We start from the raw sequence: 20,314 nt of genomic DNA on the forward strand, positions 1-20,314 counted from the left end.
CTTATTGAGACAGTTTGGAAATCAGAACAGTGGAATGCGAAGCTTGAACCACAGTCTCCATTGTACATGTGACTTGTGCCGGGGAGTGTTACCACTACACCACAGCTCTGCACAAGAAACAGCTTTAAATCCTCCCATCAAAGATAGACCCTAGCTGTAACTTATAGGCAAACAGAAACGTCTTTACCTCCTTCATCTCCTGATGGATGTCCTTCAGGCCTCCTAGAACCTCCTCCAGGTTCTCCACCACTCTCCGGATCTGATCCCGGACCACCTTCCGGTGGCTCCTCTTCGACCCAGTCAGCCCTGGCCCTCTCCTGGAGCCCTGGTGGCCGCTGGGGGGCCTGGTCTGGACGTCCTCTGGGGTGGGACAGTGCTTACTGGGACTCTGCTGGGGTCTGAGAGTGGGACCTCCCATGTTTCTCTGAGGAACCTCTGTGGAGAATATGACCTCATGCAGAGAGCTGGGTCCATTGTAACCCTCCACAGGTTTAGTCAAGTCTTTCTGGTCTCTTCTGGTCTCTGGTCCACCTACAGGTTTAGTCAAGTCTTTCTGGTCTCTTCTGGTCTCTGGTCCACCTACTGGTCTAGTCAAATGTTTATGGCTGTTTCTGACTTTTTTTTGGGTGGAACTCAAGGTGGAACTGAAACTCTGGTGAATGGGTAAGTCCTGTGTGGCTGTGGCTGAATCCACCCAGCTGGATTTATGAATGTTTCTCTGACAGGTCTGTCTGGGGTAACCCCATAGCTGGTCCTCCAAACAAACAGGCACTTTACAGCCGTCTTGACCTTTGAACTGTTTTGGCGGAGCGGGGGCAGGGGCCATCACGTAGTTCTTGACTGAGGGGTGTGGTAACGTCTGCCGGTGGTTCCAAACAAAGGAGTGTTCTGTGTAGTGGTTCCTGACAGACGCGCTGTGTCTCAGGCCTGGCTCTGGAGACTGGCCTTGGCTCCACCTGGAAGGACTGCCCTCTTGGCTACTTAAATCTGGCTCCTCCAGTCCCAGTCCATTCAAATGGGGACCCATCCGTTCCTTCCCATGTATAGTGTTGATCACCTCTTGTGATTTAAAGCCTACCTCTTTGGCTCTGTTGGGATAGGTAAGGTTGGCATCAGTCCGCCTGCGCTGCCCATTGAGTCCCATGTCGCTGTGGTGGGCCCTGAATCTATTGTGGAGCCAGAGGTTGAGATGAGGGTTGCTGTGCTGATAGCCTCTGTGCTCCCCAGGAGCTCTGGTGTCTGAGAACATGATGGAAGCAGTCCAGCAGCCACAGAGGAAGAATCCTTAAATAATTAACTTTTTTTCCTCCAGCTTCCCGCCCTTGCCATTCACATGGAAAGTTTTTCTCATTGACTTCTCTCTCTCCCGCTCTTTTCCTGTCTCTCGAAAACTTTCTTCCGCTTATTTCTCCTCAGACCCCCACCCACTCGCTCCCCTTTTTCCTGTCCAAGCCTGTTTCTGATTGTATCCCTTTGTTTTTTTCTCTATTTCTCTTCCCGGTCCTCCCCCCTCACTCTCCGTCTTAGCACGCTGTCGTCCTTACAGCTTCACCCTGTTGCCCTCTCTGTTGCTCATGGCCTCTCTGTCTTCCTCTCGCTCGCTTTCCCTCCCTGCGTCTCTGGCTCAGTGGCTGTGGCATGCTTCCTGTCTCTCCCTCTCTCTCTCTCTCCCTCACTCTCTCTCTCGCTCTCACTCATTCCCCCTCCCACCCAGCACTGCGCTGTCTCCCCTTCTCGCTCTTTATTCCTCCCACTCCTTCTCACTGCTGTACCTCCCTCTCCCTCTGTACCTCTCTCCCTTTCTATCTCTCCCTCTCTCACTCTGTGTATGTCTGTCTCGCTCTCTCCCATTTAACCCGCTTGCAGAGTGAGACTAGTGGAACTTCAATCAAGATTCTTGTTTTTAATCCCTGGTAGACGCTGTGTCCCCACGTGAGCCTCCCCACTCCGCCTCTCATCTGATTACTCCTGTTCAGCTTGGGATTCCAGAAGGGGTGAGAGGGGGATAAGGAGGGGGTGGGGTGGATGCTCAACACTGCACCCGTAGCATACAGCAGTTAGCTACACAGGAATAAAATCCCTGACCAGATACAAGCTGTAACACACCTGCCCCGGCCCGTTAACTACAGTATTGCCACCTATGGAACTGAGGCACCTCTTGTTGTTTCATGTTATTTTCTGCTTCTCTGACTTCTATTTGTTCCAATTATGCAGTGCCAGCTGCTATTTGAAGCTTGATTTAAATCCCATCTTGGCTTGGCAACTGTCTGGATTAGTTGTGATGTGTCTGACAAACCCAGAGATGCCTCTTAGGGGTCTTTTTACTCACTGTGCGACTCCCTCCTTGGATGCACCCTAAATGAGACAATGACAGTCACTGAGAACACTGACAGTGGCTGTCACTCAGGAAGAACAGTTTCAGCATTTGCCACGAGCTTACTCAGCACAACAAACAATTTCTGAGAAATCCCCTTTAGTGGCAATAGGAATGGAGAAATACTACAGAAAGACCATGACATATTCTAATAGATACATGTACTCAAAGTGATGGGGGGGGTATTCCCCATTCCAGGGTAAGAAGATTCCTTCTCAAACTCGAGCGCCTGTGCTTAGCTGACCACTGCTGTGTGGATAACAAAAAACCCTGGAAGTAATAGAGGGGGCTGTATTAATCCATCTAAAGCTCTACTTGAACATGGCTTACACTCTCCAATGCCCCAGCTGTTTCCAATGACTGTTTCCTTTGTTTCAGTGAACACCTCTGCTGCACAATCACTCCATTCCCCATTGTTCCCAAGGTCACTCATGTGAACGTAAACAGATCCAAAAAACAATGTTTTGTCCTCAGATGTTGACCACCCCACTCCCACACACACACACCTGAATTGTAGGGCTCTCATGTGCTGGACTTTCCTCATCATGTAGCTACCTCTGACTAAAACTCTCAGCTTTCAACCAATCACCCTCCCACTGTGTGTGGATCATAAATAACGTCCAGGCTGCGAAAATGCACAATGGTAGCTCATTTGAAAGTCTGTGGAATAATAAGTACCTGTCGCTGTTGCTCGTCTAACAGCAGTCGATGTACGGTGGAGCCCAGTTGGAGACCTTCACTCCATCCATTACATTATGGTAATGTCTGTCCTTATAGAGCCACCACAACTTTACAGGCACTACACAGTAACAGAGCCACAGTAGACTAGCTATATATCCTGGTGTAGCTTTTGTCTCTGTATACACAGCACAGCGCCAGAGAGATGCAGAAGCAGCATTATGTAAGCGTGTGGCGGAGATTGTCCTCTGGACAGACCACATATGTTTTGTCAAAGCTCTGTGAAAAATGTATTTGTCACAGTCTGAAGCCCCTATGGGCATTTTGGTAACTTTAGAGCTATAGCAACTTAAACAGCAGAGATGCTTAAAGTGCAATACAGTATAGGAACAATTGAACGTTTTTTATTTTTTTGCTGTCTTAGAGAATGACTGAATATATTTCAGGAAAAAAACTTAGTGAGTCAACTCCCTCAGTTCTCATTAAAGCACTGTCATTCCTGAGTCCAGCATGAGGTCTTGCCACTGTGTAAAATAACAGCATGTTTTAGTCTGTTCCTGTGTATTTTTTACATTGTTTTCCTTTCGATATCTTTCATCTTTCATCTTTGAAGTAACACGTCAGTCAGGTGCACTCAGAGGATTCACTAGAGCAAGAGAAAAATAGGGTTTGAAAGACTTCTAAGTCCCAGGTAACTGTCATAGCTCCACTTGCCAGAGGGGAGAGCCTCTTTAAGCATACAGGATGAGGCAAAGAGTTCTGGATGTGAAGGGAATACAAATTAATGGCAAATATAGCAGTTTTCTAACCCTGAATCTACTTACAAAAGAAACTCAAGCATGTATGAAACTCAGTGTTGGGGAAGCTACTCTAAAAAAGATATAGTTTAACAAGCTACCAATTACTTTACACTGGAAGAAGTTAAGCTACCCTTAAGAAAATTATACTTTGAAAAAGTAGTTCACTACATCCAAACTACTTAGTGAAAAATTATCATATGTAAATCTGAAATGTAATAGACTACAAATTGCAAGAATAAATCACTTTGGGGTCATATGTTAACAGAATGTGTAATTTAGCCGATTAAACACAAAAACAATGTTTTAAATGAGAATTAGGCAGGTCTGATTCTGAAAAAGAAAGGAAATTATTGTATACTTCACCCATATTTTATTTGTGCAAAAAAAGTACTACTCCCAAACACGGATGAAACTCAAGAACAATTCAGCATATGAACTGGAATGTTGCCATACCGTGTATTGTGCCGTTTACCTCATACAGTATTTATTTTATTTTTTTTACATTTTAGTCATTTAGCAGACGCTCTTATCCAGAGCGACTTACAGTTAGTGAGTGCATACATTTTCATACTGGCCCCCCGTGGGAAACAAACCCACAACCCTGGTGTTGCAAGTGCCATGCTCTACCAACTGAGCTACAGGGAACCCAGTAAAATCAAGTAAAGTGCTTTGTGGATTTCTGAGATTCGCCTGTATACTGTATAAGAGACAATACAGCTGGTGCAATTATAAGCACTGAATAAATCAATCAAATTAGACAGTGCCTATCTTTCCCATTAATTTGATATTGAGGCATAGCTGGATCTACACTACAGATGGTGTGGGACATGATCACAACATTCAACCACTCTTGAGGTCTGAAAATATTGTTTTGAGTGATCTGGACCTTTAAAAACCTTTCTTTATGGATGCAGTTCATTAGGATGCCAAGCTGTGATGTGTCTGGTGTTTGGGACAGGGTTGGGGTAGATAGACTCTTTCCATACATACAGTATAGTTAACACATGGACTGAGTGAATGTGAGTGGACTGACTAATGATGTCTTCACAGGCCTGCACTGTCCAGCTTCAGTGGAGGCTGCTGAGGGCAGGATGGCTCATGATAATGGCTGGAACGGAGTAAATGGAATGGCATCAAACATATTCCGCTCCAGCCATTTCCACAAGCCCATCCTCCCCAATTAAGGTGCCACCAACCTCCTGTGTTCAGCTTGCCTCCTTTTTAAGATGCAGGACTTCTCCTTCTTAGTTGGTTCATTATGGAAGGCAGCTTCATACGAAAATGTATTAAAGTTTACATTGATATCCACTTTGATAAACAAGTCAGGGACTGGCAGTTCCAAAGTTTAATTTTCAGCCAGACCATTGAAGCAAGTCACACTGGAGAGAAAAATAAGCAACTGGACTGAACAAAATATTTTTTTTAGAAATGTGTGCCACCCATTTTCTGTGAGGCTTTGATGTTCCTCTGTCCACCCTGAAAGAGACAATTATGTTTCTTATCATGATAATGATTCAGAAAATGATTGGGCACTTACCAGTACCCTTAAGTCTTTACAACCGTTTCTTTACAAGTAGGAACATGTCAAAAATACCTAGAGTGGATAATGTATCCTGACACTGTCTTTCAGAAATGATCAAAACCAATAGCTACAAATTAATTCACCCAGCTGGCATTTGAGTTTGATGATAAAAGCCCTTTCCATTCACAAGCTGATAGAACATTTATTTCCTGAATCCTGACCAAGGTAAAGAATTACTGTAGCCATGTCAATGCTAAGTGGAAACGCTTCATTTCCACTCTATTGGTCTCCACCTTTACCTTTGACCTGGGCACGTCCGTTTGGAAATTAAGTTCAAGATTATTTTTTTTTACCAAAACAAAATTGTTTGTCAGATAGGAAGTTAGCCATGTTCCCAAAGTAAACACAAGCCTAATAATGTCCTGACCAGGCCGAAGGGATTTGGCTGACCCAATCCAGGGCACACAGATTATGTTCTGATCTAGCTGCTGAAATTTAGCATCGAGCTGGAAAGAGACTGGTGCCTTATCAAGAAAAGACAAAGAATTTATTGATTTAAAAAAAGAGTATTCATTTATATTTGTCATATCTAGTAGAGGGTGAAGGGACACTAAAACAACATGTACATCAACGTATAAATGAAAGATCAAAAAAATAATAATACATACTTCACAATCCAACTGTAAAAATACAACATGACTTAAAAGACTTGTGAGTTTATGTGAAATGTATGAAGCCGAATTGTTCAGTGAATTGGTCCAATTGTTTCATGAAGTTTTTCATGAGTACAAGCTCTGAGACTTAACCCTGAGAAGTGTTGAGACTGGAAAGAATGGAATCTTTGACATTTAAGTACTGAACTAGCTTAAGTATTCTGGGACTTCAATGTTCTGGTCCTGTGAGCATTCACTTACTACAACTCCCCCAGACATAGGAGGATTAAGTCAAATGGAGACAACATAAAAGTCCCGAAAAAAATGGAATGTAACATTTGAAAACATGACATTCATTATCATCATCATCATCTTGTGCATATTGTTTTCCCTAGTAATGTTCCTTTAGAAAGGTCCTTTTCACGATTGTGAGATTGCTTTGGCAGAGCTGCTACAGTACAGGAGAGGGAGGTTTCAGTGACAGTAGATCCTGGAGAACACAGCACTCATTACAACTCTCTGCTGCAGCTCCTCACAGGTTTACACTGTCACTGAGAATACTAAAGGAGGCCACAGCGCAAACAGTCTCCTAGACAAGCTCAGCCATACAAACACGCAGAGATAGGCCAAGATAAAGAAAAAGAAAATCCATTATGTGCAGGATAGTAGTATATAACATTCTAAATAACAATTTAAATTGTTCATAAAAAAATACAAAAAACTTCACTCCCAAATAGGACTTGCATCAAGCAGAGATGGGGATCTAAATCACATTAAATGGGGCTGGGGTGTTAGAGTGAAGTGGATTATCTGTATGTAGTCTATTATTGGCACAGAGTAAGGGATTAATTATATGGAATCATGGAAGGTACAATCAGGTATTGTTTTAGTCTCTGCTCTAATCTAGAATACCCTGTCTCTCCCTATGTTATGTGATCTCACCAACAAAGACAACCTCTCATGTAGGAAGCTACTTCCCTTTCCCATATCCTACAGTCATTAACATTGACATGACTGTACATGGAGAGTCTATCTCGCCTGTGCAGAGAAGTCATTTACAGAAATCAAAGTGTTTGCTGGGCGGTGGGTTCAGTACAGCTCAGATGAGGTTAAAGAGCTGATGAGTCAGCAGCTCAGTGACAATAAGGACTCACAGCACAATCAACTCCCTCCATGTTTATAGCCCCCATGACCCAAATTACACACACTTTGGTGTGGTTGTAATAAAAACAGGTCATTAGGGCCAAGGCAGGCTTTACAGGTATTTTGATCCAAACACAGTGCAGACTTCCTTAGGATATGGAGGCCATGTGGATGGTGGTATGAGCGTTAAAGTGATGCTGAACCTGGATTATTGGTCTGTTATGTTAACAAGTAACACCTCTACAAATATTTGTGGGTGTGTGTCAGCTCATGTTTTTTTACTAGAATGTTAATTATTAAAAACAAACTACAGGGCTTGTTTAACCTCAGGTAGCACTCCTGTCTCTAAATACAGAGTCCCTTATAGTTGTCCTGAAGTAGGTTAAAATCTACTATTGTCCTCTTTCTCTTGCTATAAAAGCATTTTAGCCCATTCAATTCACCACTCACACACATGACCTTTAGGCTGTGGTTGGAGTCATGCCTTGTTACCAGGGGTACAGACACCCCTTGGTCTAAATAGGAAAAAAAGACAGTTCCAAAGCACTGGTGAAGTCCTCGGTCCGGAAATGATTGACAAGAGCTTGTGTTCTACATTCACTGGAGAGGTCCATGTTTTTCCTTTAAATAAAGAAGAAACGTAGAAGAAACTTTAGACTAACTCGCCTGGAGAATCTGTTAGTGTTGTACAGTAATGTCGGTAGGGCACACAAAAAAAAACACACAAGAAAATGTCAAATGTCCACATATAATATGCATAACATTTGTCTCTTAAAAAAACAACACTAGCCAATAAGGCAACACCGTGGTGAATTTCACACCACCAGGTAAGGCCTCAAAAAGTTAAAGTGGGAGGGGTCAAAAGGTCCTGGGGAGAGGGGGGGGTCAAAGGTTGCCCTCGTCCAGCATCTTGTTGACACCATCACAGATCCTCTGCAGGTGGCCGCGGTACACCTCAGACGGCCCGTAGAGCGCCGCGAGGAAGTCACAGTCGGCAAAGTGGTTGAACACGTGGTTGACCCGTGAGTGGCTCTTGGCCGTCAGGTGGCGGTTGATGGCCTGGTGCAGCAGCTCGCGGCACTCATTCAGGATGGCGCTCATCACGCGCCGGTCGAATGTGAACTCGATCTGGTGAAAGCTGACAGCCGTCATAGCCAGTGTGTGGACCTTCTTCCTGGAAAGGGGACGCGGTATACATTGTTGTTATACATGATGGCTTAACTACAGTAGCTGGCAAACTACATGCCATTTCTCAGAGGGCCACAGCTTTTGTTCCAGCCCAACACAATTATTATTTTTTATCAGGGCTGGAATAAAAACCTGTGCAAATTGCAGCCCACAACAACCATGGCTGGCAACCCTTAATCAAAGACCATTATAACCCTGTTAATACTCTCTACAGCCATAATTATAATCATATTGCATAATCAACCTGAAGCTCTCAACCAGCACCAGCTCCTCCCCGCTGAACTGGTTGTTGCGGTAGAGGACACCCAGCTTCACCACCATCTTGATGAGGTTCTTGATGATCTTCTGGGCCTCCTTGCGGTTGCGCGTGTACTCCTTGGTGACGCGGTAGAGCTCGTCCAGAACCTCGCTGCTGGTGTCGTCGATGAAGAGGTTAGCCATGCTCTTGGTGGCCATCTTGCTCATCAGCTTCTTCTGGGCCTGAAGGGCCAGGCTCTTAGTACTGAAGGAGTCCATAATGACGTCTGGAGAGAGAGAGAGAGGGAGGGAGGGAGAAGAGAGAGAGTTGGGTCATACAGATGCACATTCACTGAAACCTGATGGTGGATTTTCTTCCTTCTTAATTATATACTGTACAGAGAGGAAATAACAGATGTTTATTTGGATGCATTCCTGACAACATATGGGAAACACCCATTTGCCTTTAGCATTTCTAGCAAAAGCATATGATGCAGAAATAATAAAAAAGACAAGGCACAACTGTTTTATGCAAATTATCACATTTGATTATTTCATTTTCTCATCTGAATGAAGGCATTGAAGAGTCTTGCTACTGATGTGCAATCCCTTAGTATAACTAGGATGTCATGGGACATGAAGACCCAGTCACCAATTAAAATCAAATCTAAGATACCAGTGACATGATACAAGAATGACATCATCAAGTAGGAGTGATGAGAATCACTGCAGTTCTGCAAAGCAGCCAATGATAGGACTGTCTCTGCAGCACCGGCTGAATCCACATTTAGAACACAAAGAGGTTTGTGTGTGAGGATGGGCTATAGCGTATGTGTGTGCGCATTTGTGGAGAGGCTAGCTCCGAGCTGTGTGTGTGTTGCGTTGCCTGCCAAAGCACAATGACTCAGATGAAGCCTCAACACATTGTGGCAGCTCATAAACAATGGGTCAGGGGGCCACAGGCTTTCATATCTTCTGCATTTCCTCGGCCAGATGAGCCTTGCCCCGGGCCCGACAGTACAGCAGTAGCTCCGCAACAACAAGAACCCAGAAACGACAGGTTCAGGTTCAGACCTGGCCATGTTCAGCCTGTCTCAATCCTTTAGGAAGTAGGATGAGGTTACCCCTAGAGACTGATCCAAGGTCAGCGGCTCATTTTACCCCCCAAAGGCTAAGGTTATAAATTAGGGAAGGTAAGCTGAGCCTAGACCTGTGCCCATCTCTAGCATCTCACAAGTCAGTATTTATGCCCGTTAAAGAGAAACAGTGTCACCTCTAATATGTGACATTATCCTAGCAATCTTTACTCCCTCCAAGATGAAAACAATATCAAACCTTTATTAAAATTCTAAATGTGATTGGATGCTAATCCGAGCGCTCATATTCACCAACAGTAATAATATCTGCTAAGTATTATTACTGTAAAGCAGCTGACCGACTGCAGAATGAAATGTGCCTGCTATGTGACTCATGTGACTTCCACTCCTCTCCGCATTGTCTCTCCAAGAATACCAATTGGTCTCCTTTGAGTGTCAGCGGGACGGTTTTTCTTCCAAGGGAGTACCCACGTCAGAAACCAAAGACAAGCTCTCCCTGCAACATTGTCAGAGAGGGATGTAAAAAAATAAAAAATACGCTACATTCAATCACAATGTGTTAATGAGAATCTGAACAGAGATGCTGTGAGGATAGAGAGGAGTACATCTTGCGACACCGCGCAAAGAAATCAAAGTTCACAAGCCCCTCTCTGCTGGAAGTATGAAAAAAACAGATTCAGCGCATTAAAAAGAAACCTTTCAGAGCCTGGAGAGTGAAGAGTGATTTTCAGGGGGCTCATTAAATTCCTCTCCTGTCAGAGAGAAGAACTTTAATGGAGTCAGTGGCTGTGATGACTAATACTGCCGTGAAGAAGGAAAAATATAAAAGCCAGTATTTGTCTTTCACCACGGTGAATCCAAACACTTAACTCCAGATGTGATGGATACTCAGGAGCATCTGTAGTTTTACTCAAAGCCAAAGAATGACAACAAATTATTCTGGAGCTGGCAATCACAAATGTAGGGAGATCCTCTCTCTCTCTCACTGTCTCTCTCTCTCGCTCTCATGAGATGGGAGGCTTCGTGAAAGGACAAGCGGTTAGAATGATGAAACACTTTCTATCAAGGATTCCTGCCTTGTAACTGTGCAGTGGGAGTTGTTATGGCCAAATATAAGCTGCTGTGTGAACTGGGCCCAGGCAGGGAAAGCTTGGCCAAGCTTGGATCCCATCTCAGCACTATTTATACTGGCACTGCTAGAATGGATTGAAAACAGAACGAGACATGACAGCATTACTGTGTGTTCGGGCAAAATACAGTATATATATATGCCACGGACAACAACAGAGCAATTAATACTGGTTTTCTGTGAGCTTGGCAGGCACTCTGGAATGAGAGACAAAAAGCTGGCGTATCAACTGGATTTACTTAAACCAACAACAGTGCAGTGTAATCCAGAGAGTGCTTAAACTATTTAGTAAAAAAAAAAAAAAAGTCCTCAGAGTAGAATAGGTAGGTAAACATCTCAACATGTAGGCTAAAGGCACACATGACTCATGGAAAAGAAACACGACCCTGGGCCTCTTTGGTAGCCAGGGACCCGGCCTGGCTGGCGTCCCCAGAAGCACTCACCCTCCTGCAGGTGAAAAGTGGCCTCCAGAGGCTCCATGCTGGGTGTTGTGAGGGACACAGAGAGGGTCTGTGGAGGTTTGAGGGCCAAGCATGTGTCTGAAGGTCTTCTTACTGGTCTGCCTGTCTGTCAGGCTAGTATTGATTGTCAGGTGAAAGACGACCAATGATTGGATACACCTGGAGCTCCCTGTCCCGTCCACTCTGCCTCATGCCCCACCCCTCTCCTCTCCTAAGCCTCAGGGAAGATGAGACAAATCCCCACCCATTCTCAATACTGCTCCCCCAACTCAAAACTAGACTGGTCGGCAGAAACCTGTATAGAAGTTTCTGTGAAACTACTTCAAAAGATCAAGGTGGAATATCTAAGCATGTCTGGAAATACTGTAACTATATTACTTTAAACAAGGGTTTATATTATTCAAGAGTGAATAATATGTTTTAGGCTATGTGTGGCTTGCTTATAATTCTGATTGCATAGCCTACATACATAACATTTATTCTAAATAGGGGGAAAAGGGGAGAAATACCCCAACACTTTTTTAGTACTGTAACATGTCTCAGGAACTTAGATTTCCAGAAATGTATGACATCACCCTTATCTACAATAAGAGACAATATGCACAATGGTTATGTAAAAATGTATCTGTGCTTTGTGTTGGGTCTGAACTGATCACCTCACAATCAGCTCTTCACATGAAACATTTCTTCTGTCTGGTAATGAACAGGATCAATTAGGATTACTGGCTGCTGCAATTTCATCAAGTTTTGACTCCTCTCCTCTCTCCTACTCTCCTCTCTCCTACTCTTGAGCTGTTGCATAACAGTGGAGGTGCTGATGAGTGCTGGGAACTCAGTTTTGTATGGCTGTGATGTGTGTATGTGTATATGTATCAGTGTGTGTGTGTGTGCTGTCGCTCTATCATCCTCCCACACAGTATCAGGGGTTGTGCACATTGCCTAAGGGGGAGACAGTCCCTTTTTTAGAGTCTTCTCAGATCTGAAAGAGCCTGCTGCTGGATTAATAATTAACGTGGCAGCGAAAAAATGGATCACCTATTAATAATTAATATGACCAATTAGAAAAAATAGACCAGGGTAAGAGAAGTCTGCCGTGATGCCACAGGTGAACCGGGAAATGTGGGACAGGGCTGAGGGGTCAAACTCAAACAACATCAGGGACAAATGGTGGAAAATAATACATTAAAAACGTGAATGAATAGGTTATGTGCAAGCTAAAACCTGTTTAAAACAATAGACCCATAGATAAAGGTAGATGACTTAGATGACTAACTCGCCTGTTATCAGTTTAACAATGGCACCCCCACATGGACTTTGAGGAAACATGGCATGCCTACAAAGGAGTTTTATATCAAGTGTTTTATTGACCGACAGATAAGCGATCACAAAGACACACACACCCAAACATCTCTCTCACAAGCACACAAGCAGCCTCAAATTCCAATTCAATTCTTGAATTGAAGTAGTGAACAGGATCCAGAATTGCAATTCGAATTTGAATGAAAGGAAATAGAATTGAATTCAGTGAAATTCAAATGCCGCTTATATTCTATATTAGGTGTAGTCTATACAAATATTCTGTACATCTTGTACATAAAACATCAAACACGTTATATACATGCATATAAAATACTGTTGAAACAATAGATTTTCAGGACAAACTTAAAATGAATGATCAAGGAAAATATTCTAAGTTATTATATTATATTTAATGAATCACTTAAATGTTGTTAAATATGGGGATAATACTACATTTCCCAGAATGCATTAGTTTAACCCTCAAGTTGACCTTGAGGCCTTCAAAGAGAAGCTAAACAAATCAAACGGTTGGTGGAAATCTAATTGGCTATTCTAAACATTAAGGTTAAAAGTATATGAACATTGCTTCCAGAGAAAAGTGATATAATTTTTCTATAGACGGGTTGGTTGTTTAGCAACAAAACCGATATGTGCGCAACTATGGGGCAAAACAGACAGGGTTGGCTTATTAGAATCTTGACAATATGTAAACAATATTTCATTTCCAATGTTTATTGAAATAATAAATAAATTAGCACAATGAGCACTTGTTGTCTCTCAAATACATTGTTACAGTTGTTGGTTAGCTAGCTAGTGAATTTTAGCCATATTAGCATTGACATGAAATCAGTCATAACACCTCAAAATAATATAAATAATAATATGCCATTTAGCAGACGCTTTTATCCAAAGCGACTTACAGTCATGCGTGCATACATTTTTTTTTTTTTTTTTTTTTTTTTTTTTTAATCTAATCAAAAGACATGGTATCAAGAACAAGATGAATCAAGCCACTTATGATTCCCCACACGGCAGTTTCTTGTCATTGTTATTAGCCATCTGTCCACCCAGAATCACAACAACTCACGGACTTCTGCCCCATTGAAGCGTGCCCATTGTTTTCGTGACGTTGACAGCTAACCCATCTATTACTGAGGGGAAGGTATTTGAATAGCACTACATTTTACTTCCTACCACTCAAACTCAAATTCTACATCCTGTGGGTGTGGAAAATGCAATTCAAATTTCAACTCATGAGTATCTATGGTTGAATGGGAGTAAATAAAAAAATTCTGAATAGATACACAGGGCGAGGTGTGGCTTAACATGACCACGCCTCCGAGTAGGGTACAGACATAGGGTCCTCCCATTACTCCCATGTAATTATCCAAACTTTGGTGTCATCCTAAGCAAACTACTGACACTTGTCGTTTCAATAAACGTTTTCAGCAGTGTCACATGTCGTTATTAACATATTTGGCTGTCACAACAACAAATGATTTGCATGATACGTATTCTGCCACTAATGTGTTACCCGACCCAGTAAAGCTAGTTAAGCTGTCGCATTATACTTACGTCACCGTTTGTTTAAATCAAGCTTTTTTGCCGGTTAACTGACGTTAGCTGGCTGGCTTGCGAGATAAATTAATCTCGATCTAAATCGCTAGTCTTAGATATGCCGCGTAACTACTTCCAGTCTTTGCCTCCCCTTGAACGGTCTAGGTATTTAGAAAAAAATATTCTTGTTGACTTCCTATATGTCCTTTAAACTTGCCGGAGACCAGCTGTGCAGACAACCCTACCAAATGGACCAAAGTATCCTATGGCGATATCTACACCTACTTGGTGGAATCTCCAGGTTTACACTGGCAACAAACATAGCTAGTTAGATACAAACAAGTGTTAGCTACCGATTTACCGTGAATTAAGTGCGTCGAACACACAAATGTATCAAGTAACCGGAGCCCACAGATTTCCATCATCATCGCGGCGTATAGCCTGAAACCATGAGGTTCGTTTAACCTGGTCCTTGGGGCAGTTGATTAAACTTCTCTTACGAAAAAAGATTTCAGCCAGAGTGCAGTATAACTGCAATACACTGCAGTATAACTGCAGTTAGAGCGCAGTATGCTGCAAATACTGTGTCCAAAATAACCGTTTTTACTAAGATTTGATTTGGTGGTCTTTTCTCCTACTATTGTTCAAACAAAACGGTGTGCAACAACTTTTCGGCATCTTAGTTATAAAAGCAGGGTTAATTAGCTAACGTTAGCTAGTTGAAGAAAGTCCATTGGAATCGGCTCTTTGGCTGATAATGGTGACATACCTTCAATGCGACAGTGTTGAATGATTTAAAAAATAATACAACCAGTGTCGGGTTATGAGTAAAGTAGGCAATTTAACATGGGAGTAAAGGGAGTACCCCTCGTCTGTACCCTACTCGGGGGCGTGGTCATGTTAAGCCACACCTCTTATGTATCTATTAAGCTCAACCCTGGCACACACACGTTTTGTTCGTCAATCCTCGTGGGGGCCTACAATTTACACACACACAGTGAAAGAGAAACAAATGTCCCAAAGTCATACTCTATGTAATGTGTCATTTGTCTCTAGTCTGTCATATATGCAGTGGCGGCTGGTGAAAAATATTCTCGGTGGGGCTGTGCCATACTTTTTTTTTCCTGTAACCATCGCGATATATTTTAACACAAACTGCAGGACAGCAGTGCTCAGTGAAACATTCAGTAATTATTTAATGCCAATATTAAAAAGTTGAGGCATTCTTACACAAAAACATATTACACAAACCCAAGCCTTTCATTTGCATTTAAAGTGAACTTTTCACCATTGGTAGTAAACAGGCAACGCAACAGGCATGCTGTCAGAACAGAGTGGAAAGTGGACAATAACATGAAATTATTATAAAGTTTATAGGAAATCTTACACTGTATAAAAGGATGTATAATATAGAAATGGATATCAAGTGGATGAACTCAAACCTTTGACTGGAAGAATAGCATACAGTATTTTATGATCATACTAAATGTGACTAATTGTTAATGTGCTCCAGAACTGCAACAATTAATTGATACAAAACAACATATATACAGTAATATTAGCAAAGACACTATTAAGACTTTCTAGAGTACCATATATAACTGGATTTTTTATGCTAAGGTCAACTATATACAAAGAAACATGCGGCCAGAGCTGCTCTGTGTGATGACCAGACACATTTAGGCTTTTAAACTGTTGTAAGTGAACTATTCATCTTTCTAACAACATCTTTATCAGCCAATAGTAAATATAGTTATTTACCTGATTGTTAGCATGCTGTCTGTGAACCTCTGGACAAGTGCTTTAATGAAGACAGGGTCGATGTTCCTCTTCTGCAGCTGGCTGAAAAGCATGTCCACATTTGGCATGATCTTGTGGAACAGTGCCAGGAAAAAACAGAAAGCCTCGTCTTCGAGCATCCTCACAAAGCCCCCCGCCTCTCTGACAGTCGGGGCATCAAAGTTCCCAGAGTCTCTGATGGTCTGGAAACACGTTAGGAGGTCATCCCTGTACTCGTACACAGTGTTTACAGCGCGACTGTGGAAGTTCCACCGTGTTGTAGAGGCTCTGGGGAGTCTATGCGCAACCACTTCGTCAAGCACGGTGGTTCGCTTGGGAGACCTGGAGAAGAAAGCAGAAAATCCTGCAAGGTCGGAAAAGAAAGTGCCGATCCTGGGGATGCGTGAAGTAGCCTGCTGCATGATGAGGTTCAGCTGATGTGCATAGCAGTGGACGTAGTGCGCATTTTCGTACACATCCACTATTTTACGCTGCACTCCGCCGGTGGCTCCCCTCATCACACTTGCTCCGTCGTAAGCCTGGGCAATAAGTTTGGCCTTTTGTCCATGTGAGAGTATGGTGCTGAGCCTCTCCAGCAGCGCTGTAGCGATGGTGTCGGCGGTTGCGTTCTCGATCAAAATGAACTCGAAAAAACGCTCTTGGACGTTACTTTTAGCATCGATGTAGCGTATCACAAGCACCAACTGGCAGTGGGTGGAAACGTCAGTCGTCTCGTCAGCTTGAATGGCGATAAAATCAGCACTCTTTACTTCCTCCAGGATGTAATCCTTAAGCACTGACAGCATACAGTCCAACAGCTCGTTCTGTATCGTCTTTGACGTGCCCTTAAAAACGGTAGCTGTCTTCAGGTGCTCCTCCAGCACACTGTCGAGGGAGGCAACAAAATCCACTAAGCCCCGGAAAATGCCGGGGTTGTCCGAGGAGTCAGTCTCCTCGTGCCCACGCAAGGCCAACTCAAAAGCCCCACAGAACTTCACACAATCGATAATTTTGGATAGAATGTGCCTGTTTTTATCCACCTCCTCATTGTGTTTCCTCACCGCAATCCTGTGGCCGTCATCCAGCTGCGTAGCAATGTTCACCCTTCCTAATACAGCTAGCTTTACAGAGTTGTCCATGTGTGCCCTGGTGTTCTCATGTTTCTTTACCTTCTCTGACAGGTGCTTCATATCCCTCACTCCGGTACCTGTCCATGCTGAATCTGACCCCGTCGTTTTAAAAAGCAAGCACGGAAAGCAAAATAAAGCATTAGCATCAGTGCACCCAGCTAGCCAAGCCTTCCTGGTGTACCAGCTACGGGAGAAGCCGCGCATATACTGCTTCCCTTTCTCGCTAGCCTGCTGTCTGATTGAGAGGTCAGGTTGATCTGGGCCCAGCTCTTTCACCCGAACTTTCTCTGACAAAGTTCTCCTCTCAAACGGATCTTGGAGGAGAGATTTCACCGAGTTAGGGTTGGGTCTTGGAGGAGTAACGTTTGCGCTCGCCATTGTCGTCTAGTAAAAATGGCGCCACTGGAGCCCGGTCCTTATTTTATCAGGGGCGAGCTTGGGGCGATAAAATAATCGCCCTCCTTGGATTCGATTTAAGATCGCTGATTGGCTACATTTTATGTCATACATTCATATCTTAAATTAGCAATTGGCTTAACTGCTACGTAGACCCGCCTCCTCGGGGCACTTTCTGTATCGCCCAGAGCTGACGAGGCGTTTGACAGGCAGAGGAAAGGTTGCGAATATGATTTTCTATCATATCTTACACATATTACTGTGTGCATTCCATATTTCAAACACACAAATATTGACATACTGATGTTTTTATTATTATTATTATTATTATTTTTATTTTTTTATTTTTTATAATTTTATTTAAGGGGGCGGCGCCCTAGCGCCCTCTATCGGCCAGCCGCCACTGCATATATGTACTCCTGAGTGGCGCAGTGGTCTAAGGCACTGCATCGGCCGGCTGCGACAGAGCCTGGTTCGAATCCAGGCTCTGTCGCAGCCGGCCGCGACCGGGAGACCCATGGGGCGGCGCACAATTGGCCCAGGGTAGGGGAGGGAATGGCCGGCAGGGATGTAGCTCAGTTGATAGAGCGTGGCGTTTGCAACGCCAGGGTTGTGGGTTCGATTCCCACGGGGGGCCAGTATAAAAAAAAAAAATGTATTCACTAACTGTAAGTCGCTCTGGATAAGAGCGTCTGCTAAATGACTAAAATGTAAATATATATAGTCTTCTTTCTAGGAAGGATTCACTGCCCTTCCAAGGGGACATGCACAGACTGTTTCACATTTCCTACGTAACAGCTGAGGCTGCTGGCCAACTGAACTTTGCAGTCTTGTATATCAGGTCAAACACCTCTGTACTGCTCTTGTCAATGAGTTACCTTTCATCTCCACAGGGATAATCATACATTTCCAGCAGTGTTTGAGTGGTAGAAATCATGACAAACAGATTTGACATCAATTAATGTTGCGGTATTGGAGCTGGCTTCCTGGCCAAAGTGGACCTAAGTTCTCAGTTAGCTGAGCAACCAAACAGTAGCTGTAACTGACCCACTTGGTTGTCAGCCATAGCCAGCAAGGGTAGCAACGTAGACATACACACACAGTGGCGTAGCAACAATTGATAAAAAAAACAAAACAACTATATATATATATTTTTTTTTATACAAAAAAAAAAATCACAAGCATTTCGCTACACCCGCAATAACGTCTGCTAAATATGTGTACGCGTCCCAATAAAATTTGATTTGATAAATAATTTATTCACAGACACAGCTGGTTAAAGCTGCAAGACGCAACTCATTCAAGACCGCAATTCATGCAAACTGAAAACGTTCAGATTCTCCTTCTACTAGTGACATAAGCAGTTAGTGTTGTATGATAAATTGTACTACCTGCCAGAATACACACAGAGAGGGTATTCATCCACATACTGTAAATACAATAAATGGCTTGTGGAGGAAAGAAGGCTGGCAATGGGACAGTGGCGTTTGAAACGCAAGAAAGGGACATGATAACACTAGGCTTCACCTTTTGTGGGGAATTCCATTCCATTAAAAACAATTGATTTGTAAACCATTTTTTAAATTAATTTCAATTTGTAAGGATTAAATCATTCACATCAGAAATGGCAGTTGTCATTCAAAACGAATAACTAAAATACTGAGCTAACATAAGGAAATAAAAATCTAATTATAAATCTTGGCTTATATTCTACAATATCGTGGGTTTATTATTGTATTTAAGGTCTAATGGCATTACACTGCCTATTCTAGTTATGACTAATGTAAATGTGTTGTGGGCAAATTGGGCATCACCCTTCCTTTAGCCAATTCTGCCACCTCCCACCCTCCATTGTATAGTTTCAAATGACTATGCAACCTATTATTTGTTAAATGTTTCTCAAAGACTGGTCAAGCATAGGCTAAAATACTATCTATGTTGAACTTACCTTTCGTTCAAATCAAACCGGATGCGGAGGGTGAGTAAAGTGACCGCGGATTACACTGCTACAATTTGACAATTTAATCTAGGCAAAATCTCGAGTCTTCATTATGGCAACCCATAGCAAGTCCATGAACATCACCATGAGTCGGTTCTTCGTCTTTACTCTAGAAAAAGGCTATTCTCCGTTGTCTTCCATGTAACTGTATTTTGTATCAGGTACTGGTGTGTAAATAATTGAAAAACTGTTTCTTCTCTCCCTGCTGAGATCGGTTACAGGAGTTTGTAACCCGACTCCTCCTCACAAAAAGTTTCAAATTTGAGGGACTTCGAAAGTTCAAGATTGATGTTACTATGGACCAATGGAAGAGCCCAGTAAAAAATTACCAAAACCAATCAGTGGGAATGCCCGTTATTAGTTCAACATTCCCTGCCCCCATTCGGCTTCCAGTAATTATCCTCATCTACCTCCCAAATCCAAGGTTGAACATTTCCCAAAGGAAATGGCATTAGGTGAACAATGAGCAGGAACTACGAGGAGTTAGTTTGACATAAACAAAATGGCTAGTAGACGACAAAATTAGTTTATCATAAATATGAATTATTTGACCTAATTAAAGGAAAATATTGTCTCAGTAGATGACTTCGGCAACATTATTAATCAAAACGGATTTATGTATAACACACACAGAGAGAGAAAGATAGAGAGAGAGAGAGAGAGAGAGAGAGAGAGAGAGAGAGAGAGAGAGAGTAAAACCAGACATCTAGGTGTTTTACGGCGGATGTTTTCTGGACCGGACAGCACCGTTTTTCCCGGTCTATGAATGAATGGGTTTAGCAGGAATTCCGGAGGTTCTGGTGTTCATTGTGAATCACATGTGTTTTTAAACAATCAACAAGCTCCTTTTCTCTTATGGTCTGGATGTAAAT

At 42.8% G+C, this 20,314-nt stretch overlaps 1 protein-coding gene across 1 annotated transcript; it reads right to left on the reverse strand.

The window, feature by feature from the left end:
- Positions 1-7,971: 7,971 nt before the first annotated feature.
- tnfaip8l1 (tumor necrosis factor, alpha-induced protein 8-like 1) lies at positions 7,972-19,475 on the reverse strand. The gene is made up of 3 exons (XM_084171785.1): positions 19,392-19,475; positions 8,603-8,882; positions 7,972-8,344 (listed from the first exon to the last, which is right to left on the reverse strand). The coding sequence occupies exons 2-3, from the start codon at positions 8,872-8,874 to the stop codon at positions 8,056-8,058; spliced, it is 561 nt and encodes a 186-aa protein (XP_084027911.1). The 5' UTR covers positions 8,875-8,882; positions 19,392-19,475; the 3' UTR covers positions 7,972-8,055.
- Between the last annotated feature and the right edge of the window lie 839 nt (positions 19,476-20,314).

This window comes from Coregonus lavaretus (assembly GCF_964263955.1).
Source record: "Coregonus lavaretus genome assembly, chromosome: 11".
Taxonomy (NCBI): domain Eukaryota; kingdom Metazoa; phylum Chordata; class Actinopteri; order Salmoniformes; family Salmonidae; genus Coregonus; species Coregonus lavaretus.